This window comes from Ovis canadensis, chromosome 6 (assembly GCF_042477335.2).
Source record: "Ovis canadensis isolate MfBH-ARS-UI-01 breed Bighorn chromosome 6, ARS-UI_OviCan_v2, whole genome shotgun sequence".
Lineage (NCBI taxonomy): Eukaryota > Metazoa > Chordata > Mammalia > Artiodactyla > Bovidae > Ovis > Ovis canadensis.
In genome coordinates, this window is record NC_091250.1 from 33,176,962 (window position 1) to 33,201,603 (window position 24,642).

At 41.2% G+C, this 24,642-nt stretch overlaps 1 protein-coding gene across 11 annotated transcripts in view; it reads left to right on the forward strand.

The window, feature by feature from the left end:
• Positions 1-24,642, forward strand: part of LEF1 (lymphoid enhancer binding factor 1) — a 122,522-nt gene that overhangs the window by 84,044 nt on the left and 13,836 nt on the right. For 2 of the 11 annotated variants that reach the window (XM_069592958.1, XM_069592966.1), the window contains exons 5-11: positions 4,264-4,354; positions 5,969-6,052; positions 8,105-8,227; positions 9,267-9,429; positions 18,481-18,588; positions 23,710-23,758; positions 24,427-24,467. In XM_069592958.1, coding sequence (XP_069449059.1) covers positions 4,264-4,354; positions 5,969-6,052; positions 8,105-8,227; positions 9,267-9,429; positions 18,481-18,588; positions 23,710-23,758; positions 24,427-24,461 — 653 coding nt within the window. In that variant the 3' untranslated portion in view covers positions 24,462-24,467. The remainder of the gene's footprint in view (positions 1-4,263; positions 4,355-5,968; positions 6,053-8,104; positions 8,228-9,266; positions 9,430-18,480; positions 18,589-23,709; positions 23,759-24,426; positions 24,468-24,642) is intronic. The other 9 variants (XM_069592957.1, XM_069592964.1, XM_069592961.1 and 6 more) reach the window with 7 other exon arrangements.

The following is a 24,642-nucleotide window of genomic DNA, read 5'->3' on the forward strand; positions in this document are numbered from 1 at the left end:
GTGACAGTTAAAGATAGATGTAAAAGCCCCAGACACGCTATCATCAAAAAGAATCCAAGAGCATGTTTTATTTAGTTTTAAACTATTTATTTACATAACAATTACATAGTATTTACCTAATCCCAGTCCCCGTTCAGATCACTTTGAAATGAACTTATTTAAAAGAATAACATTATAAAAAAATTTAAAAGAGTAACACACGATGGTTCAATAGTTTTTCTCTCACAAATTCTAGGAGAGTTTAGATTTTAAAACAGAAATTTTTCTGACTGTCTACCAATTGCACTTGCATTTTCTCTTCTGTTTCCATATCTTACTGCTACCCTACCTTGTTTTACCTTAATAATTGTAATTTATCATTACTCCTCAAAGCTTTTCTGTTAAACAAACTTTTCAGGACTAGAGAAGGGACTAGTGGGCATGACCAGAAATTGTCTGCTTGCAATTTCTTTGAAATATTTTGAGCTAAAAATTTGTGATTTCTGCATTCTACTCTATAATACTGTTTGCTTTTGTTGTAATATAAAAATCCTGTTTTTAATTACTTTTTTGTCATAGACTTACTGTATCCCATCACCATGTAGGTAGGGGGATATAAAACCTTGGTTAAAGAATTAATTTACATGATCTTGAGTTTATATCATTCCACTTGGGTGCAATCATCACCAAAAAATAAGTATGTTGGAGAAAAGTCTAATGCTTCTTGGATCTCTTGCCTTTACTCTTCTCTCCCCTGCCTGCCTTTTGGTTCTATCATGTACAGCTGGTTACAGCATGGTGGTACTAAGCTGCTGATTTCAAAGTTCCCGGGTGGCTGGTTAGCTTTATCCCCCCAAATAATAATAATAATAAAAAGAAACTCATCTTCATATGCTAACTCTAGTTGGGCTTATTCAGTAAATATAAACAGTTTGTCAGCAGAACCCATTCTTATTTTTAAGAAAATAACTTTAGGTTAATTTCCTGTTAGGAATCACACTAGTTTTTACGCATGTGTATTGGGGTAAGGTGGTAGGTGCAAGTACAGTTGTAAGAAGAAGAAAGGAAGGTAATATCCATCATTTAATATTTGTTAAATATTAAATGATATAATAAGCTAATATCTAACAAAGTTCCACTCATTGTGTCTGATAAAAATGTTAAGAGGAAGAGCTTTTAGGAAATACTGGGTTTATGTACCTGTTTATCTATTTGTGTCCTTGTAAATAACAGCAAACACTCAACACAGCACTTACCAGGCACTTTTCTTTATTATATATGAATGCATTTACTTTTCAGAACAACCTCTATTACATTTTTATTCTGATTCTGCAGAATAATAATTAAATAACTTCCTCAAGAACATATAGTTAGTGAGTGGCAGAACTACTATATCCATGCAGTCTGACCCCAGAATCATTTTAGCTGTATTTATAAAACTTAAAAAAATTTAAGGCTATATTGCATATAGCCTCCAGCATATGCACTCTGCTTAGTCACTCAGTGGTTTCCAACTCTTTGTGACCCCATGGACTGTAGCTCTCCAGACTCCTCTGTCCATGGGGATTCTCCAGGTAAGAATACTGAAGTGGGTTGCCATGCCCTCCTCCAGGGGATTTTCCCAACCCAGGTCTCCCCCATTGCAGGCAGATTCTTTACCATCTGAGGCACCAGGGGATCTTGTATAACAAGTGCTCAGTAAATACTCGTTAAATAAATGATATGTAGCACAGGAGTTGGTAGAGAGACACACACTTTTAGGAATCTTTGGAAACAGGATCTTAAGACAACAATGAGCTATTTAGAAAACACAGACCCACTTTCTTCTGCTCGTGTAATGACCCAAGCCATACCATGTGTGTACGTGCAAATGGCTTATCGTATTGACCCAGCATGGGTGATGTGTTCATTTGTTTCATCACTCAGAATTCTATTCAGAGCCTTCTCTGCGAGACAGCCATGGTTTGATACACAGATAAGGGAAAAAGTGGTCTTTTTTTTTTCCTAGCAGTGATAAGCTCACACAGGAAATCGTTTGCACAAACTCACTATAAAACATAATGAAGAACATCTTAAGTACCATGTTAAAAGTACAAATAAAATGTTATAGATTCTAAGAAGAAAGATTTCTCGCAGCAGTAGAAAGTTAGAGAATATTTCATGAGAGAAAGTTATCTGAAATAGGAGTAGAATTTTACTAGAAACAGTCAAATACCCAGCACAGGAACCAGCATGTAGCAGGTGCTAAGGAAACGGTAGTTCCCTTGTTTGTTTTTAAGCAGTAAAATCAAATCCAAATACGAAAAACAATTGTATTTTTTTGTTCTGTCAAGTTATTCCTACACCAGATCACAAATGCACTGTTCTCAGTGTACTTAAAAACACAGACTCGTGTGGAGAGCAAGGTTTCCAACTCCTCTGCTTAGAGGCATGTGACTGAAAGCAGTTCACTTCTCTGCAGCCCAGAGATAAGATCCCAGGACAAATCGTATTTTTTAGGTACCTAAACAGTCACTTCATCTCCCTAACAAAGGGGTTAAGGCTGACCATTCATATAATTCAGCCTCTAATTATGATTTTCAAGTTCAAGTTTCCAATATTCTTCTGTGTTGGTCAGGTTTTTCAAGACTGAGCAACCCCTCTGCAGAACAAGAGCTTTGGAGAATCTGGGGATGAGGGAGGCAGCAAGTTGGAGAAACTGCCCTATGATTCGCCATGTCAAGAATCACTACTACAGGCCCCCTGCTGCTGCTGCCTCCCCAGGCCCAAGTTAAAACAAATCCCAAGGGCTCCTCTGTGATCAAAAGAAGCAGTATTGACAGCTTTTTTATAAAGGGAGATTTTTATGGTAACTCTGCTAAAGTGAACTTCCAGCTTCCATAAAAACAGTTGCCAGGGGCTCTGCTTCAGAGAGAGAGTTGGATCCACAGAACTCCCTTAGGTCCTATTGTATCCAGTGCTTTTGGTGAATTGATGATATAAAGGAATTTGAAAAAATACTCATTAAATTTGAAAGTGATAAGAGATCAAAAAAGAAGATTTTAGACTCCTTTTAAAAACAGCAAAACCTGAGATGATCTCATGTAAACTCCATCAAAAGAGATTAAAGACCTTTCTCCTTCCTAGCTACTTCTTCTAAGAGTTAAAGAATAGTTTGTCCTAACTTCAAAGTCAAATTAACATCAACTTTGAAGACAACACTTCTTAAGCCATTCCCATATGCTCAAGGCCTTCAATATCTTTTAATATCCAAATGAAATTCATAGACATTTTGAATAGTAAAAAAGCAGAATACGTAAAGAACATCTTCTGTGTACTCACCTGGTTTTGCATACGAGGCAATATAATTATAGCCACTGAATGTATATTCGGGTTGTTAAACCTGGGGATATATGTTTATACAGGATAATGCTCTTTTAAAGCCAGATTAACTGTAAAGAAACTCCTGTGGCTTTCTTCTGTTCAGAATCCCTTTCCCCCAGATGTGAATGTTAACGTTTTGTTTTGCGTTTACGTACACGTCGCGCCCCTTCTTTTCAGTACCCAAGGTAAGATGTAAACAGGCATGTCAAGTGGGACTAGGATTAGGCGTCATCTCTGGGTGGTTTCACAGCTCTAGGGTAGTGTGCTCCAGGGAGCGTGAGCTCGTGAAACAGCGTGGCACGCTCGTTCTCTGTGGAGTACAGCTGATCCAGACCGGCTTGACCTCGGAGCCCAGGGGACTCGACCCGGTGAAGAGCTCGGTTGGAGCTGCAGTGCCAGAGACCAGATGAATCCTGTCACGTGCAGCCATTATGGGGGCTGAAGATTATTCCCAATTAATCTTTGATCCTCTGAGGTATCACATTTCCCAAATCTACGTGCCCATAAGGGAGTCGGTGAAGGTCTGAAATGAGCGATTGACCTAATCCTTAACACCGTGGCAGGCCTTCTGCTTATGAAGCGCTGTCATTCTACACAGAAACAGTTGTCTACGCTTTTCCTAACAAGTGAAATAATGAGGCAAACTTAAGTACCTTTACAGTCTCATTTTGATGCTTGTTTTACTCGCAGTATATTTACCGTTTTAGGAGCCCCTCAAGATGTACCACCTTCGGACGTGTTTTCTCAGATGCTGAAATCTTGAGTAAAGATAACAAATGGACTTCTGTTAAATCAGAAAATTAAATACTGTCTCATTCTACACCTTAAGTGCTAATGATAAAATGCATTTTCTTGCCTTTCTATTTCTCTCAGAAATTGAATGTCCTGTGAATCTGCCTCTCCATTGTTCTTTTTTAATAGGCATGTCCAGACATCCTCCAGCTCCCGAGATCCCTACGTTTTATCCCCTGTCTCCAGGTGGTGTTGGACAGATAACCCCACCTCTTGGCTGGTAAGATCCTTCTTGCAACCTGCAGCCAGACGTCTGATATCTCCTACTCCCCATTTATGGAAATTAGCTTTATGAATAATAACACTTGTGGAGTTGAAGAAACTTCAACACACAAGGTGCTAACTTTATTTCATTTCAATTTAAAAGATTAAAAAACATACAGACTTTGAAATGGACTGAGTCCGTTTGCTAATATGTGTAGAAAATGACTGTGTAGCATTTGCTTTGAAGCTTATAGTTTTATGGATTCAATTTGTGGCTCTGGGCATTTACTATGCCTGTACAAAGTGTTCACTGTGGTTTTTCTTTTCTAGTTCTTTATGAACAACTTATATTTTTGAAGCATAACCTTAGATATATTGAATATCGATCTTTGCTTATAAATGGGCAAGTGATGTAAATGACAAATAACTGTAACAAATGCAAAAGCATCTTTTGAATTTTAATAAAGTAAGCACCAATTTGAGTTCAGAGGAGTGAAAAACTGATGAATGGGCTTTATCCTTTCAGAATCCAAATGTTCTCTATTTTGTTGTTTCTGAAAGATCCATACCACTGTTTTCAGGTTTATTTTTTTAATAAGAAAGGTAAAGGAAAAGAAATGTATTTAGAGAAGAAAGAATCACTTCATACAGTGGAGCCTGTTTCTATCATTTTATTGTTAGTTAGCACATAGCTTTCCCTGCCCTCACTCCCCCCCCCACTCTCGCCCCACTGCTCACTCCACAGACAAAGGGCTGCACCTTCAGCAAATGTTTTCTCTCCTTTCTTCCCTGACTGTGTGTCCTTGCAGACCCCTGGCAAAAGCCCCAGTTTCCCTCCTTCACATCCTTACATTATCTCTTCTTCATAAGGAGGGCTTATCCTGCCATGGATATTCCAGCTTTCTCTCTTCTCTTTAGCATTAACTTTCACAGTCAATAACTCTGTTTGGATTTAATTGATTATGCGAACACTTCCAAACCTACATCAATTATTCTGTCTGAACTTACCTACTTAAGGGCAATAATCCTGGGCTGAGTTCCATCAGTGACATCTGGAAATAAAGACTGTGTAAATGAAAAATGTGACATGTAGGAAAAACAGAGGGAGAGATGGAATTCTCAGAGCAGAGAGAAAATAACTTCTTGAATTGATCTTTTATTTCTTGCCTGCAGCATGGGTGTAAGGGTGGGAGGTGGGGTGCAGGGTTTGCAAAAACGTGTTCATTTTTATATAAACTTTTATTTCCTCCTTTCTTCCCTTCCCTGAAGTTCTCAAAGATTCTGATAAAGAATCCGTTATCCTAAAAAGAATAGTTCACCATTCTCAGGTTCTGTTATATTCACTAAGAGCTGTTCACATGCCTACTTTGTGCAAAGCATCAGTGGGGCTGGAGAGGGGCAGGGGTAGAAAACGAGCCACCCATGGACTGCAGCAGGAGGGTTCCTTCAAGGCACTAGTGATGCTTGGGGTGGGCGGAGGGTGAGGAAGGGAAGCAGCTGGGTGAGTGAGCAGTACCCCCCTCGTAACACGCCCCAGATTCTGGTTGAGGGCCTCCCCTCATCAAACTCTTGTTGCTGGTTGGTAATTCATGTTTTGTCATTGATGGGTTCCTCTCTTCTGTGACCTCAGGCAAGGTCAGCCTGTATATCCCATCACGGGAGGCTTCAGGCAGCCCTACCCATCCTCACTGTCAGTCGACACTTCCATGTCCAGGTAGGTGGAGGTGGAACCGGGCGCGCCAGGACAGGCTGCTCTTGCGCGCTTGCGTCTCGTGCGCCTCTGCTTGCCTCTCGGCCCGGCGGGCGCACAGCTCAGCCCGCGTCTGTCTGCGCAGGGTGCCTGGCTCCCACACTAGGCGTCCTGGGGAGTCCCGGGAAGGAGCCAGACTCCACGCCCCACAGCACCAGCCACACCCGTCAGGCAGACGGACTCAGCCACCCTGGAGACCATACCTCCGAAAGACTTTGCCGCCCCGGCCGGCGGGAGGAGAAACGCCCCCTGAGGGGACATCGTCGGAAGAGCTTGTTCAATTCAAAACATGCTGAGGGTGGGTCAGCGGGAGAATACAGACTGGCTTTTTTTTTTCTTCTGTGAGGAAGGTTGTCTCAGTTTCCTGTGGCGGTGTCTGAAAAGGCCCAGGTAGTCTAGAGCCCTCCTGGACCGAGGCTGTGGGAAGAGAAGGGGCGGGGCTTCCGGGCTGTCAGGCCGAACGGGCTGTGTGTCCTAGTGTGTGAATCAGGCCCTGTGTGGACGTAGTGGTGTGAAGCTCTGCGAGGCCTGCTGTGCCACACCGCTCTGTGTAACGCTTTTGCCTCTGGAAAGGACGGCTTTTGTGCCCTGTGCTTGATGTACACACACATTTGTGGTGTATCATCTGTGTGTTCAATGTGGCTTTTTCAAGGGAGCTAGCATTAACATGCTGGAAGTCAAACTGTTGGGTTAGTAACTGGTTGTGAATCTTAACTTTTTAATAGATGTATGAAATTTGCAGTTTTCTGTGGTGAATTTCAGCTTTTTCAAAAATCATTTTATTCAATAAATTGTACACCTCACTGGTTGAGAGGGAATAAAATTAATATCCTTCCTCCTAAATATATTTTATACATATATTTTAACAGTGTATAAGAATTGTGTGATGACAGGATTTTCTCATAGGCAAATAACCAGCATCACGTATTTTTGCAAATGGTCCATTTAGCAAAGCATCATAATTTGATCAAGTGTTTGTATTTTTCCCATGCCTCCTTAATTTTTAAAGATTTGTTTCTGAAATATTACATATCCAAGCAGAGTCCCTTCTTTCCTTCTCAGAAGAAGGAATTAACTGTACAGACGGTGATGAAAGACCTGAGAATGTTTTTTGCTGAACTACATGTTTACTTTAAAACAGTTTGAAAGAAATTTCTAAAGCATATCCAGATTTATCAAAGAGCTTGTTGAAAGTACTGTCTTTGTTTTATTTTTCTTGCATGGCAGTTTCCCTCCTTTGTGTTGGATGGTGGTGGATATTTTGAGATTTTTTTTTAATGCTCTATAAGCATACTCTGGGAAAAAGCCTTTATTTGAGCTTGTGTAGTTTTTACCTTGAAGCAGAGCTGTATCCTTCCCTTTAATTAAATTATTCCCCTTAATTTTGTTATCAATTTTCCATGAGGCTAGATCTCTCAGACACTACCTTCTTTATGTGTAGAAAATTATTTGGAATGATGCTGATGGCAGCCTTATTAAATCAGAGACTGAACAAATCTTCCTGCCCCTTGTCTGCTCAGTTGCTCTCTCCCAATATTAGGGGAAAAGCCAACAGGAGAAGACTTAATATGAAGGTCCACTTAGAGATGTAGACAGAGATTTAAAAATATGATGTCTATAGATTTTAAAGTCATTTTAAAAAGCTAAATCTTCATAAAAATATTCTATTTCCAGTAATTATTCTTACTGAAATTCTTCTCTGAAAACTGCTTTGCAAGAAAAGTGACTCACCTTTTTAAAAAAATCCTATTGCCTAGAGCCCTCCCAGGAAAAATGCCAGATTCCACCATTAACTTGAAAAAAAAAAATCTGTTAGGTGGTGTGTAATTATAAATATTTTCCACCTGAATACAGAGAGGAAAGAAATTAATCATCAGCCTGCTCTTATAGTTAATATGTCTGTGTGTGAAGACGTGTTTTTACTCTCAGCCAATAGCAGTTAGTGAGTGGTTTCAAAATTCCATCCAGCTCTTGCTACAGCAGTACATTTTGTTTTCTCGACTTTCCTTCTTTCAGGTTTTCTCATCATATGATTCCTGGTCCTCCTGGTCCCCACACAACTGGCATCCCTCATCCAGCCATCGTAACGCCTCAGGTCAAACAGGAACACCCCCACACTGACAGTGACCTAATGCACGTGTAAGTGCGCCCCTCTCTCCACCTGTGAACGCCTTATGGTACCAAGGACTTACACCCCACCGTTTCTCCTTTGCTGTTGTCGAATCTTACCCCTATCTGTTATCCTGAAAGTCAGTGTAGCTCCGCCTTGAAAGCTCTGCCCCTGAGGACACCGAGCAGGTTGATTCTCAGTGCTCTGATTTGGTTCTGAGATGGAAAAGGAGCACGAATCTCAAAAGATGAAGGGAAACCCACTAAAGAGAAGAGATCTTCAGAGCGGAGAGACTGAAGAAACGGAGCTGTTCAGCCATTTAGTGCAAGGCTTGAATTGGGTTCCCATTCTTGGGGACCATGAGAGTGAAGTAGATTGGGGGGTTCAGTGCATTTCCTCCTAGAAATAGTCACCCTGCATCTGCATCAAGGCTTTGGAAGCACAGAATTGAAAGGAAGGGGGCAAAGCAAAACCCAGGATTTCCTGTCGGACCAGGGTTGTTGCAGGCTGTTACAGCACAGCTGAATTCTCCCAAAAGATTAGTAATTAATTGAGTTTCTTAATCTAGAGTTTGTACTGGAACAGAAGGCATGCGGTGGCAGGGAGCATGTGAACACTGTCCATAAGACCCCTGCAAGTACAGGCAAATCCAATGTGCATTTGTCTGGGGGAGAGAGCCTAAGGTTTCATTAGCTTCTCAGAGGAGCCCTGACCCACAGAAGTTAAGAACGTCAGTTCTAGTGGAGGACTGACTACCTGCACTGTATGTTCAGCTTTTCCTAAGGTGACCAGGGAGCATCTAAAATCTAGATGGAGCGTCTTCACAAGCCCATTTCTGTGTTGGGTTAAACCCTTCTATAGCTATAGGTAAGCTTTCGCAAACCAAAGGATCCTTATTTATCAACAGTAGATGGGTCACTCTTTTTAAGTAGACAGTGTCCTGGGGGCTGTTAGAGAGCCCAGAGGGTGGTCCCAGCCTGAGGTGGACTCATGATAGAAGCGGATGCTCTGCTCCTCCTCCCGTCTCTTGCTGATTTGTCTAACCCCTTCCCCACTCCCAACTTTTAGGAAGCCTCAGCATGAACAGAGAAAGGAGCAGGAGCCAAAAAGACCTCACATTAAAAAGCCTCTGAATGCTTTTATGTTATACATGAAAGAAATGAGAGCGAATGTCGTAGCTGAGTGTACTCTAAAGGAAAGTGCAGCTATCAACCAGATTCTAGGCAGAAGGGTAAGTAGTGGGATGGTATGTAAATGTTTATGGTAACCGTGGAACTGGTTCGTTAACAGCTGCCCAAATGCACTTAAACACATCAGGTAGTCATAGAGTCATCTGTATAGTCACCAGTCACTCGGGTAGTAACAGAGAGCGCATGACAACCTTTAGCAGGAATGATATAATGCATTGTATCAACAACTGAGATTGTATCTGGCACTTGGAACATTTCCTGTAAATGATAACTATTTTCCTATTATTATACTTTAAATGAGTATATCTTGAGTGTCTTTTATGTGCCAGGCAGTGTAGTAGGCATTACGTAATTATTGCGGAGTGAAATAGATATAGCCTTCGTCTTCACAGATCTTGAAGTTTTGTGACAGGATACTGATATGAAATAATTCCTTATTATATATATAATTAAAATTGTGATAAATACTGTCAATATGAAGAGCAAGAATCAGAGGATAATGGAGGTGGGGCGGGGCTAGGGAATGGCCTCCTGAGAAAGTAGTTGAGAGATGAGTGGGGGTTAACCCCTGATGAAGGGGGTGAGGTGGACTCTCCCCACACGAAGCAGTGTGTGTGTGTGTGTGTGTGTCTGTGTGTGTGCAGACTCTGAAGCAAGAAAGCAGGGAGCTACAGCAAGCCCTCTGGGGCCAGCCATGTTTCTGGATAAACCCTGGCAGTCAGCAGTGGCTGCTCCTTCCAAGACGTAAGCAGATCATTCTGCCTTAAAGCTTTACATAGAAGAATTGGTGTGGGCCGGAGAAGTCTTAATTCTGGAAGCATTGTTCTCTGATTCTCCAGGTGTACATGGGCCAGGTTTCTCGATTGCCCTCCCTTTCTGTTGATGTTGTTGCTTCTTTCACCCATGCGGAGATATTTTTTCTGAGTACCTGTCATGTTCCAGGCACTAGACTTGTAACTAGAACAGACACTCTTAGATTTCTTTGTCCAGCCACCAGCCCAGAAACGAGTCAGTCCGTCCCAGTACTTTTCTCAGGGTTGAAATGGGTTTAGTTGGGTATCTGAAGGGTGGTGAAGAAAATTGGAATTTTTCTCATTGAAATTGCATTTTACTATAATTCCATTGAAGTTTTAGAAATGCTTCAGTTTAACTTGTATGATGCTCCTCATATATGTGTAGTGACTTCTTAAAATATGATCTTGTGTATTTGTTTTTGCAAACTCTCAAGAAATTCATGGTTTGCAAATGAACATTCAGGAGAAGGAAGGTCTTGACAAGCTTTGTGGAACTTAAAGGTCATGTTTTAGCTGCTGCTGATGATCATTTTCATCGTGTTTGTTAAAAACCTCATACATTTCAGCATCCATGACAGAGAACATTAGGAGATTTCCAGTCCATGTGAGGAAAGCAGATGGCGGAGAGCAGGCATTGTTGAATTATAGATTCCTGTTGGATGGCATAAAAACACAGCTATTTCCAATCTTCAAGACCCCAGGTTTCGGGGGTAGGATGTGGTGGTAGATTATAGCTCTTTTGGTGCCCTGTGTACAATACTCTATCTCCCTGTGGATTCTTAAACACTTAATAACAATAATTACAATGATTTTCAAAGCCAGATCATAGCAGATGAGTGATTCCCATCATTTTTTTTCCCCCTGACCCTTCAAAAGAAGAAATTAGAGGAAAAGAAGGGTTCTTTTTTCAGCTTGTGTAAAACTCTTTTTTTTTTTTTTCTTTCCCCCAAGTTAAAGGTCCATGGTCCTCCAGTGGGAATTATTTTCCTGCTCAAGAGAGTTAAGGATATGATATGGACGTATGCTTCCTATTTTTAATGCACATTTCCAACAGTTGCTACTTTCTCAGCTCCCTTAACAATCCCCAGATCAGAGCATGTGTCCTAAAGGATGGTTCTCATTTAGGGTCTCTCTCTGTCTTTGATTTGGACACCTGTTTCTATTTATAGGACTCTGAGATCTTTGATTAAGATCAGGTTTTCTATCCTTTCATAACTCCCCTCTGGCAGGATAGTTCTTGCTAGTTCTTTAAAGTTCCTAGCTTTAAAATCATGAAGTTTTACACTAGGATAATTAGAATTCTTAATAATGGATTTGAAATTCATCCTGGAACATTTTATCTTTTGATTTTTACTCACCTTTATCTCTAACATAGAAATGTTCATTCATATGAATGACTCAAGTTTTCTTCTTCATACTATAAATAATAATAACATAAATATTATTTTAAGGTTTTTCTTTTTCAGACCTTCTAGACTATTAAAGGAAGTCCATTTATTGCATATTTATTGTCAGAATTTCTAAATCTTGGAACTTCAAATGGGTATTTTCCCAACAACTTGATGAATCTTTCAGTAAGCAAAAGAGATGGAAAAACGCTTTTAGTCAATATGTGTTTCAGAAATGCCTGTTAAGATCATCTTTCTAGCTTTGAATCAGACTTTGCTTTTGTTTTTAACATAAAACTTTAATATATCATAATTTTACTTAACTGTTTTACTCTAGTAAATGATGCTTCATTTGTGAGTTGAGTTCGTGAATTATAAATCTCTAGGAGCTAAAAGCAGTTGAAAAGGTGGGTAAACAGTTTAGTTTGTGGTTTGTTTTTTAACTTTGAATTTTGCTCAGTTTTATTAGCTGGGGTCTTGTCAACCTAAATTTCCTGCTGTAACTGAAAAATTCCTGCTTGTTTAACCGGTTGTTTGGGTGGAAGACCCAACATCCATACGTATTTTGGGAGATAAGTTTTATTTACTAGTCCAGATAAAATATATCTCTATACTGACATATTTGGAGAAGGCAATGGCACCCCACTCCAGTACTCTTGCCTGGAAAATCCCATGGATGGAGGAGCCTGGTAGGCTGCAGTCCATGGGGTCGCTAAGGGTCAGACATGACTGAGTGACTTCACTTTCACTTTTCACTTTCATGCATTGGAGAAGGAAATGGCAACCCACTCCAGTGTTCTTGCCTGGAGAATCCCAGGGACGGGGGAGCCTGGTGGGCTGCTGTCTGCGGGGTCACATAGAGTTGGACACGACTGAAGTGACTTAGCAGTAGCAGTAACACTGACATATTGCAGTAGTATGAGAGATTATTGATCAAATGAATGAACAGATTTACAAAGTAAGACTTCTTATCTTTTTTCTTCTTAGTCTTCTTTTTGTTCCTTTTTGATAATGCTTTGCCTCTTGCCAATCATGTTAGCACCAGAACTATCTAAATACTAATGATGAGTCTTTTTTTTTTTTTCCCCCAAGGTAGGCTGATCTCTTCCACTGTGCCTGGTGTGGCTTTTTCTCCCCGTGAAGGGCTCTAGGTCAGAACCTCATGGTTAGAAAAGTGGCTTCCCTGGTGGCTCAGCTGGTAAAGACTCTGCCTGCAATGCAGGAGACCTGGGTTGGGAAGATCCCCTGGAGAAGGGAATGGCTGGCTACCCACTCCAGTATCCTGGCCTGGAGAATTCATGGACTGTATAGTCCATGGGGTCACAGAGAGTTGGGCACAACTGAGTGACTTTCACTTTCACTTTCAGTGGACAGAGGCAGTGTGACTTTTCCTGCCTCAGCTTCCACTGCTCCCCAGACATGCCTTCTTAGGCTCAACTTGACTAATTGTGATTACTCTGCTGGTACAAAGAATTGTGTCTCAGGTAACTTCTTTCAGGTTTTGTATTTTTTCTGTCACCTCCCTATCTGCCCTCCCTCCCCCATTGTTTTTTTTTAAAAAGAAAAGTATATTATTTGATTTGCCTCTAGGCTCAGGCTAAGTTCCACTGAGTGTCATGGTTCCTGACTTTACACTTTGCACTTCTCAAGCAATTAAATCATTGAGCTGTCAACTTAGAGGCTCTGGCCTTCAGGGGGCGGTTGGAAGGGAGTGGAATCCATTGCCCTGCCTGTGGGTCCCACCACCTCTGGACCGGAGGCTGGGATGAGGCCACAGGCACTTTAGTGCTCTCTTTGAGGTGAGGTCCCCTCCTTTCCAGGGGCAAGGGCAGCAGGTGTTTGTGTCCTTGAGGAGGCACATCCCCTTTGTGCTATAGGGACTGTGTCCTGACCACTGGACCACGGTCATCGAGCACAGCCTCCTCTTGCTCACCGCTCACTTCTTGCTCTCTCTCTCACCTCTCCTTCCTTTCTCCAGTCCAGTCATACCATTCTTTCCATCATTTAATAAAAAGCAAGAAGAAAGTAATTAAAATCAATATGCACAGTAGACATGAATGAGAAAGAACCACCCAGCCTTTAACAGGAAGTGAAATGGAAGCAGTACACCCTAGAATTGGGAGCGCTGGAGTGGAAGCGGGACTCATCCAGACTGTGTGCAGGCACACGTGTGTGCAGGTGCGAGTGGTGTGGGCTCTGGCCCATGCCTCCTACAGCCACTGCCCCTGTGCCGTCACCTCCAGCCAGTGGGTCCCCCAGAGTGCAGCCAGTTCTCTGGGAGTTGCTGACAACAGACCCTGGCATTTGGAAAGTAGGAGAACGCACTGGGAAACTGCTACTGGGGGCCTGGGGTAAGTTTAATGTAAACACACAAAGTGCCAGTGTTGTTGTTCAGTCATGCAGTTTGTGACCCCATGGACTACAGCGCACCAGGCCTCCCTGTCCCTCACCATCTCCAAAAATTTGTGATGCCATCCAGCCATCTCATCCTCTGACATCCTCTTCTCCTTCTGCCCTCAATCTTTCTCAGCATCAGGGACTTTCTCAGTGACTCAGCTCTTCATATCAGATAACCAAAATAGTGGAGCTTCAGCATCTGTCCTTCCAGTGAATATTCTGGGTTGATTTCCCTTAAGATTGACTGCTTTGATCTCCTTTCTGTCCAAGGGACTCTCAGGAGTCTTCTCCAGCAGCACAGTTCAAAGGCATCAATTCTTTGACATTCTGCCACCTTTTTTCTTCTTAGAAGAAATGGAGTAGCCCTCATAATCAACAAAAGAGTCTGAAATGCAATTCTTGGGTGCAGTCTCGAAAACGACAGAATGATCTCTGTTCGTTTCCAAGGCAAACCATTCAATATCACAGTAATCCAAGTCTATGCCCCGACCAGTAATGCTGAAGAAGTTGAATTTGAATGGTTCTATGAAGACCTATAAGACCTTCTAGAAATAACACCCAAAAAAGATGTCCTTTTCATTATAGGGGACTGGAATGCAAAAGTAGGCGATCAAGAGACACCTGGAGTAACAGGCAAAATTGCCCTTGGAGGACGGAATGAAGCAGAGCGAAGGCTGACAGAGTTCTGCCAGGAGAACACACTGGTCACAGCAAACACCCTCTTCCAACAACACAAGAGAAGACTCTACACAAGGACATCAGCAGATGGTCAACACCAGAATCAGACTGATTATGTTCTTTGCAGCCGAAGAGGGAGAAGCTCTATAAAATCAGCAAAAACAAGACGAGGAGCTGACTGTGGCTTAGATCATGAACTTATTGCCAAATTCAGACTTAAATTGAAGAAAGTAGGGAAAACCACTGGACCATTCAGGTATGACCTGAATCAAATCCCTTATGATTATACAGTGCAAGTGACAAATAGATTAAAGGGATTAGATCTGATAGAGTGCCTGAAGAACTATGGACAGAGATTCACGACATTGTATAGGAGGCAGTGATCAAGACCATCCCCAAGAGAAAGAAATGCCAAAAGGCAAAATAGTTGTCTGAGGAGGCCTTACAAATAGCTGAGAAAAGAAGAGAAGCTAAAGGCAAAGGAGAAAAGGAAAGATAGACCCATTTGAATGCAGAGTTCCAAAGAATAGCTAAGAGAGATATAAGAAAGCCTTCCTCAGCGATCAGTACAAAGCGATAGAGGAAAACAACAGAATGAAAAGACTAAAGATCTCTTCAAGAAAATTAGAGATAACAAGGAAACACTTCATGCAAAGATGGGCACAATAAAGGACAGAAATGGTATGGACCTAACAGAAGCAGAAGATATTAAGAGGTGGCAAGAATACACAAAAGAACTATACAAAAAAGATCTTCATGACCCAAATAACCACAATGGTGTGATCACTCACCTAGAGCCAGTCATCCTGGAATGCAAAGTCAAGTGGGCCTTTAGGAAGCATCATTACGAACAAAGCTAGTGGAAGTGATGAAATTCCAATTGAGCTATATCAAATCCTGAAAGATGATGCTGTGAAAGTGCTGCACTCAATATGCCAGCAAATATGCAAAACTCAGCAGTGGCCACAGGACTGGAACAGGCCAGTTTTCATTCCAATCCCAAAGAAAGGCAATGCCAAAGAATGCTCAAACTATCGCACAATTGCACTCATCTCACATGCTAGTAAAGTAATGCTCAAAATTCTGCAAGCCAGGCTTCAACAGTGCATGAGCCATGAACTTCCATGATGTTGAAGCTGGTTTTAGAAAAGGCAGAGGAACCAGAGATCAAATTGCCAACATCCATTGGATCATCGAAAAAGCAAGGAGTTCCAGAAAAACATCTGCTTTATGACTATGCCAAAGCCTTTGACTGTGCAGATCACAACAAACTGTGGAAAATTCTTCAAGAGATAGGAATACCAGACCACCTGACCTGCCTCCCGAGAAATCTGTATGCATGTCAAGAAGCAACAGTTAGAACTGGACATGGAACAACATACTGGTTCCAAATAGGGAAAGCAGTCCGTCAAGGCTGTGTATCATCACCTGGCTTATTTAACTTATATGCAGAGTACCTCATGTGAAATCCCAGGCTGGATGATGCACAAGCTGGAATCAAGATTGCCAAGAGAAATATCAATAACCTCAGATAGGCAGATGACACCACCCTAATGGCAGAAAGTGAAGAAAACTAAAGAGCCTCTTGATGAAACTTTGAAAGAGGAGAGTGAAAAAGTTGACTTAAAGCTCAACATTCAGAAAACTAAGATCATGGCATCTGGTCCTATCAATTCATGGCAAATGGATGGGGAAAACAGTGGAAACAGTGAGAGACTTTGATTTTTGGGGCTCCAAAATCACTGCAGATGGTGACTGCAGCCATGAAATTAAAAGACGCTTGCTCCTTGGAAGAAAAGCTATGACCAACCTAGACTGCTGCTGCTGCTGCTGCTAAGTCGCTTCAGTTGTGTCCGACTCTGTGCAACCCCATAGATGGCAGCCCACCAAGCTCCCCCATCCCTGGGATTCTCCAGGCAAGAACACTGGAGTGGGTTGCCATTTCCTTCTTCAAAACCTAGACTAGACAGCATATTAAAAAGCAGAGACATTACTTTGCCAACAAAGATCTGTCTAATCAAAGCTATGGTTTATCCAGTAGTCATATATGGTTGTGAGAGTTGAACTATACAGAAAGCTGAGCATTGAAGAATTGATGCTTTTGAACTGTGGTGCTGGAGAAGACTCTTGAGAATCCCTTGGACTGCAAGGAGATCCAACCAGTCCATCCTAAAGGAAATCAGCCCTGAATATTCATTGGAAGGACTGATGTTGAAGCTGAAACTCCAATACTTTGGCCACCTGATGAGAAAAACTGACTCATTGGAAAAGACCCTGATGCTGGGAAAGACTGAAGGCAGGAGAAGGGGATGACAGAGGATGAGATGGTTGGATGGCATCACCGACTTGATAGACATGAATTTGAGCAAGCTCCAAGAATTGGTGATGCACAGGGAAGCCTGGCATGCTGCAATCCATGGGGTCACAAAGAGTCGGACACAACTGAGCAACTGAACTGCCTTCTTTATGGTCCAGCTTTCACAACCATTTTTGACCATTGGAAAGGCTATAGCCTTGACTATACGGACTTGGTTGGCAGAGTAACGTCTCTGCTTTTCAACACCCTGTCTAGGTTTGTCATCGCTTTCCTGCCAAGAAGCCATCATCTTCTGACTTCATGACTGTAGTCACTGTCCGCAGTGATTTTTGGAGACCTAGATCAGGAAATCTGTCACTATTTCCACCTTTTCCCCTTCTATTTGCCACACAGTAATGGGGCTGGATGCTATGATCTTAGTTGGTTTGTTTTTTGATATTTAGTTTTAAGCTAGCTCTTTGACTCCTTCACCCTCATCAAGAGGCTCTTAGTTCCTCTTCGCTTTCTGCCATTAGAATGATATCATCCAGATATCTGAGGTTGTTGATGCTTCTCCTGCCTATCTTGATTCCAGCTTGTAACTCATCCAGCCCAGCGTTTCTCATGATGTGCTCGGTGTATGGTTTAAGCAAACAGGGTGACAGCAGACAGCCCTGCTGTACTCCTTTTTTGATCTTGAACCAGTCAGTTATTCCGTACAGGGTTCAGGCTGCTTAAAATCCCAAACAGTGCCTTGCTGTTTTGCTCTGTATGATCTATAAATATCTGTTACCTAAAGGGGAATGAAAAATTTGCAAGGTGTCAAGTGCTACATTCTCCAAATTAGATCCTTCAGTCTGAAAGTGTAGATGTCAAAATAAATTTAGGCCATGCTCCTTGTTTTCCATCAGAAGACCAAACACAAAGTGTGCGTGGCGATTATACCATGCTATCTGTGCTCTCCCTGTGGACAGTCGGTATTTCTATAAGTGTGAGGGGAGGGTGAAGAGATGGAGACAGACTGACTTTTGATGTCTTGCTTTATAGACAGGATCATATGATGAAGGTTTCAGATTCCTTATATGACAGAGTGGGAGAGTGTGCATGTGAGGTGAGGAGATATCTGTGTGGAAAAGACCTGTGGAAAGTTTGCATTAATAAATAGCACTTGGACTCAATGGCAGAATATGCCACAAACTGTGAAAAAGGGGTAAGTTGGGTGTTGAAGCTTACTGGTGAACACTCTCTTTAACTGGCCCTGGAGGAGAGAAAGGCTGGGCAAGAGGCCATTTCATTTTGGATACTTGGACAGGTCTCATGTAATGTGAGAGCAGGACAGGAAAACAAAAGTTGGAATCTCATTGCAGCCACCAAACTCCAGATGGATTTCTGCAACACGTGGTCAAGTCTGCCATTTAAAAGTCAAAGATTACATTCTTAACATTTTCATTCTCCACTGTCTGAAATATGAAATATATAATACTATCGCTATTTTGCTTTTACTTGATTTTCCCCCCCTCCTTCTCCTTTGTTTTTCAGTGGCATGCCCTCTCTCGTGAAGAGCAGGCTAAATATTATGAATTAGCGCGGAAGGAAAGACAGCTACATATGCAGCTCTATCCAGGCTGGTCTGCAAGAGACAATTATGTAAGCGCCTTCTGCACACCGACGGCTCTCTCTTCTGTTTTCTCCCTGTGTTACTCTCGTAAGGGAAATGTGCTGTAGAGTGTAACTAATGCTGGCATTGTTTTCTACTTTTGAAAGTTAATGAACTTTATAATAAAGACTTCATGGTTATATTTCATTTTGAAAATTGCACTGTCATAATTTTTTGGCTATATGCTAATGACATTTTTAAGTAAGATTTTTTAATCAAAAAAATCCTTATCATTAAAATGTTGGTGAAAAGATTGTTTTTAAAGCCTGCAGTCTCATCATGTAAATAATGATGAGATGATTATTATTAATAACTAGTTAACTCTCTTCCAGTATATTTTCTGTGCATATTTTTCCATTTTTACTTGGATGTGTGTTTGAGGGTGGGTGGTTGGGTGTGTATATACATACACTTTTGTACCATGCTCCTTGCTCTTATGTACAATACGTGTTTTTCTGTTACGGCATAGTGTTTCTATGTATCAGTTTTAATAGGTACGCAATATTCATTGAGTGAATGTCACAGTTAACCATTTTTTCCCTGCTTTTTAGTCATTTGCTATTTTTTTAAATAAGTGGAAATAATCCTGCAATGAACTGTGCATAATAACAGGGTTTTTTTTTTTTTCCCTGTATTTAGGACTTATTTTTATAGGATAGATTCAAAGTAGTAAAATTGTTGAGTACAGATTATAAAGGCTTTTGATATATATTGTCAGATTTCTTTTCAAAAAGGACTACGTTATTTTACACTTATTACAATGTATTCATGTGACTGTTTTGCCACAGACTAATTAGAACTAAGTAAAAATCCACTTTTTTGTTTCATATTAACATACCCTGATGTCCATTATATGTTTTATTTAGATGGAGTAGGTATTATCATAATTTTCAGTTCAGTTTAGTCGCTCAGTCATGTCTGACTCTTTGCGACCCCATGAATCACAGCACGCCAGGCCTCCCTGTCCATTACCAACTCCCGGAGTTCACCCAAACTCATGTCCACCAAGTCGGTGATGCCATCCAGTCATCTCATCCTCTGTCGTCCCCTTCTCCTCCTGCCCCCAATCCCTCCCAGCATCAGAGTCTTTTCCAATGAGTCAAGTCTTCGCATGAGGTGGCCAAAGTATTGGAGTTTCAGCTTTAGCATCAGTCCTTCCAAAGAACACCCAAGACTGGTCTCCTTTAGGATGGACTGGTTGGATCTCCTTGCAGTAAGCACCTCATTTTTATTTCCAGTTCTTTTATTACTTTTAGTTTGAACATCTTGTTCTTGTCTTGATACAGCAAAAACTACTTCTGAGAAAGAATATTGTAAGTGATATCAGTTGTATCATATTTTATAGAGGGAATGTTTTTGATCACTTAAGTTCTTAATTTAAAAATTTGAAGATCATTTTCATGTTTCTTGTGAGGCTAGCATTCAAGTGCCAGCTAGGACAGTCTTCCTATTAGACAGTCGTCCTTTTTAAGAATGGCGAAGCCGTGAATCAGCATGTAAATGAACGTGTGGCCACTGCTGTGGATGATCCTGTGGGGCCACAACTGTGAGGTCATACATCCCATATCATGAGGCACAGAGATACTGGGGACACACTGTCTCCTGTAACATGGAAGAAAAAGTCCCTACTGGTCAGGATTTGGAGCTTCCTCATTGGATACAAGTATGACATCGGAGGTAACAGTCCTGCTGTTTGTGACTTGGGAGCAGCAGCTTCTTCGACTCTCCTGGACTGTGTCTTGTTTGCTTTAGTAACTGCCGCATGCCAGTCATCAAGAACTGTCTTAAATGCTTTGTGTGTTGTTTTCTAGTCCTTAGGATAATCCTGTGACATAAACAGTATTGTTGCATTTTACAGATGAGGGAAATTGAAGAGTCAAGAGGTTAGGTAACTTGTCTGGGGCTGTGTAGTGGCTAAGCTGCAAGGAACACCCAAGTCCCCCAGACTGCACAGTCTGTGCCATTTCCTTCCTCCAGACAGACCAGCTCAGTCTGCCAGGGCCTCCTTAGGAAGACAGCTTTAGTTGAAGAGTTTCCTCTCAGAACTGGGCTTCTGTTCTCTGGACTGTAATTAGTATTTTCTGGATAGAGCCTTTGTGATGCCCTTTAAGTGGGAAGATCAATCCCCCAGCTAAAGGGTTTCAGTCCTAAAGTATACTCCTTTAACCCTGTCCTGGGTCTCATCTGGATGTGGTTGGCCTGTAGGGAAGAATGGTCTTCCTTCTTTGACCCCCTGGGAGAGCTTTGCTGTGCTGAGAATTTACATAGATTAAGTGTTGCATGTTGAATGTCTTTTTTTTCTTTTCTTTTTATGTTATTGAAGTATAGTTGACTTACAGTGTTAATTTCTGTTGTACAGCAAAGTGATTCAGTTGTATGTATGTGTGTGTGTGTGCATATTCTTTTCCATTATGGTTTATCACAGGATACTGAATATAGTTCCCTGTTCTGTACAATAGGAACTGGTTGTTTATCCATCCTCTATATAATAGTTTGCATCTGTCCCAAATACCCAATCCTTTCCTTCCCCACCCCACCCACCTTAGCAACCAAAGTTCCGTATGCCTGTGAGTTTACTTCTGTTTCATAGATATGTTCATTTGTGTTGTATTTTAGATTCTACATACAAGTGATATCATGTCTTTGAACGAAGTTTCTGTTTCTGATCGTTGAAGAGTGAGTTGCCACTTGTAAAAAGAGATAAAAGAAACATATGTTCTTTTTCTCTCTCTACCCTTCTCTCCATGTGGAGAGATAGGAAGTAGTTTTTAAGGAAGACTAGTGTAATGTGAATTTACCTTTAAAGATTTTCCTTGGCACAACTTTTTCAGGAAATTGTTTGCACAGTTTGATTTTTAGGATCTCTTTGAATGAAGGGGAATCCCAGCTTTGTAACTTAAAATTTTTATAATAATCAAAATAAGCCTGGTAATTACTAAAGCAAACAGAAGTCAATCAAGTGGTAATCAATTTTAGCTAAAGATATTACAGAGTATTCTTAGGAGTACAAGAATACAGTCTAAGATATATGCTCTGTATCTTAGCTTTTCTTTGTCAGAATACTATCCTAATGCTCACTGAGATCATATTAAATATATATCTCAATATTTAATATTAAAATGCCCTAAGGCATCACAGATTATATAGCTTCGTTTTTATGTTTCATTTTGTAACTGGCTTTCATAAATCAACAGTGAACATATATTCTTAGGTGTATTGTTATATTTGTATTATTGAAGCTTCTAAATGTAGTGCTTAAAACCCCAGTCCTATTTATGGTTTTCATGAAAAGTTTATTTACTACACATGAAATTCTGTTTGTTTTTGTGTAAACTAACACAAATATATCCAAACTCCGTAAGTCTTTTTGCCTACCATAAATGTAAGCTCTCTTGAAGCAGAGGTGTATTCCTAGAATATAGTGCAGGTGATTTCACAAAAGCAGCATTAGTCTGACATGTCAGGCCACAGTTGCATGTTCTGAGCACGTGCTAGGCATGTGCTGGGTGGCAGAGATGAGCTGAGATTCAGGCAGTGCTGACAGCCCTGTGGCATGGGGCCCAGGGACACAACTCATCATGGCCCCTGGGAGGAGTCAGATTATGGTGGGAAGCTCTCAGAGAAGAGTCCTACATGACACTTGAGATGAATCTTAAAAGGGTGAATGGGAGCTTGGAGGAGGAGGAGGTGAGGAAGAAAGCGCCATGTACATGAAACTACCTGATTGCACCTTCTGAAAACCATAAGTCATTGCATGGGAGGGAATGACTTATTTGAAAGGGGGACAGTAAATGCCTATGAGAAGCATGTTCTTCCTCTGTCTGCTCCCCTCTTCCTGGAGTACCTTAATCATCTTAAGATGACTCCACTATTTTTGGTACGCCATTTCCCAAGGTTACTAATATCTGTTGTTTGCCTTAGTGTTTATGAGGACAGTTTCAGTCAACTTTCCCAAGATCAGGTCATGTGACATGAAAAAAAAACTATCTTGAGGTGCATAAAAATACATACTTTTATATATTTGTACAATATACTCAATATAGTCTTATGGTTTTATTTTTTGTGAATGTGATTATTACAGCAGACAGAGAAGCTGGATGTGATGTGTGTTCTGTTATACTTATTTGAAAAGACCATCCTAATCTAGGTTGGTCATTTACTATTCATATAAGTGGACTACATACTGTGTCTATGCCTTGTTACAATTATTTTTGAGGGGAAAGTAATTATGAAGGGAAACAGAAAATTAAAGCAGTATAAATAGACCTAAAATGGAAATATGTGATTAAGGTGGTTTTGAACTGCATTTTAAATTGCAGGCATATTCATGTGTTATGTCTTTTAGGAAGCAAGGTCTTTAGCTGCCGTAAATGAGTCTTTACAATTACCTTTTGAGTTTTCTCAGGTTCTGTCTTACCCCGCTACTGCTGTCTCAGTTATGTCATGTCTGTGCCACAGGGGCTGAAGATCCTGTTAACACTGTGGATTTTTAATTAGATGGTCGAATTCATAGTAAGGAAGATTTATCATCACCTCTACCAGAAGTGGATTCTAAGTGTGATGGTTAGCAATAAAAGGAGTACCGGAGTACCTCCTTATGTGGGCTTTCCTTGAATGGGAGGTGGTGTCTGTGGCCACAGCCCTTGTTGTTGCTGTTTAGCTGCTAAGTCCTGTCCAACTCTCTGCTGCCCCGTGGACTGTAGCTGCCAGGTTCCTCTGTCCATGGGATTTCCCAGGCAAGAATACTGGAGTGGGTTGTCATTTCCTTCTCCGGGGGTCTTCCCGACCCAGGGACTGAACCTGTCTTCTGCACTGGCAGGTGGATTCTTTACCCCTGAACCGCCAGGGAAGCCCACCACAGCCCTAGGACATCATTATCCTGTGTGCGCGTGGCCACTGCCAACTCAGTACTTACGACATTAAATGTGAAGCTAAAAAGACAAAGGTCACAGATGAGAACTGTTCTCTTGCTCTCGGTTTCTAGGTACAGATGGTAAAGAAAGAGATAATGAGGCCTCTCTCTCTCGGCTGCCTGCCTGCCTGTCCTTTTGTATCACATTCATCCATGTGCTCACAGTACAGTGTATGACAGTGTGCCTGTCTTCTTCCAGGGTAAGAAAAAGAAGAGGAAGAGAGAGAAGCTACAGGAGTCCACATCAGGTAGGCCCCATGTGCCTTCCCAGCCCATTCTGCTTCTGAGGAGCACCTTTAAAGCAGTCTGCATCTTTCCATACACTGCTTTATTCTTCAACTCTACTGTGATTCCTAAACTCGGCTTTTCTTCCTGAAATTCCTTTAAAATGTCTCAAAGACCTTTCTTTTAAATGTGACTATGTGAAGGTACATCTAAAAAGCTCCCCCAAGCCCTGTTACTGGGAATCCTCGTTGTTAACTGTGATTGTTTTCCTTTTTCCTTGGTTTTGTTTTTGCTTTTGTTGTATGTCTTCTCTTTGCTTTGACACTTCTGTTCTTCTAGTTGCATAATTGCTCACATTACAGTTTTTTATGATGACCCTGTGATATGCCACCTTGTATCCCCTGGAGAATCTTTTCTATGGTTTGGGGTTATTTAAAAATATAAAACATGATGCTAGGGTTTATCTTTCCTGTACAGTAATTCAAGGCATCAATCAGTGAGGTCCTATTTATTTCCCCTTTTCTTTCATTAAAGATAAGGCCTCTACTTGTACTGCACAAATAAAAATGGCTGGTATAAGAACCATAAAAAAATAAAGCAAAGAGGTCCACATTATATTGTAGCTACTACGTATTTGGAATGTACAAAAACCTCTTCAATAAAAATTTGTTAAAGACACAATTTTCTGCAGGTACAGGTCCAAGAATGACAGCTGCCTACATCTGAGACATGGTAAGAACGACTCTCTGGTCCTACTGCTGACATTATTTATAAACAGAGGCACTTGCTTGTGAATCTTCTTGCTTATACTGATGCCGTTCAGCATTGCTCCTTTAAAGAGGAAAGACCACCAAAATCAAAGCAGTGCTTTAAAACATCTGATGGTTTTTATACCGGCTATAGACTT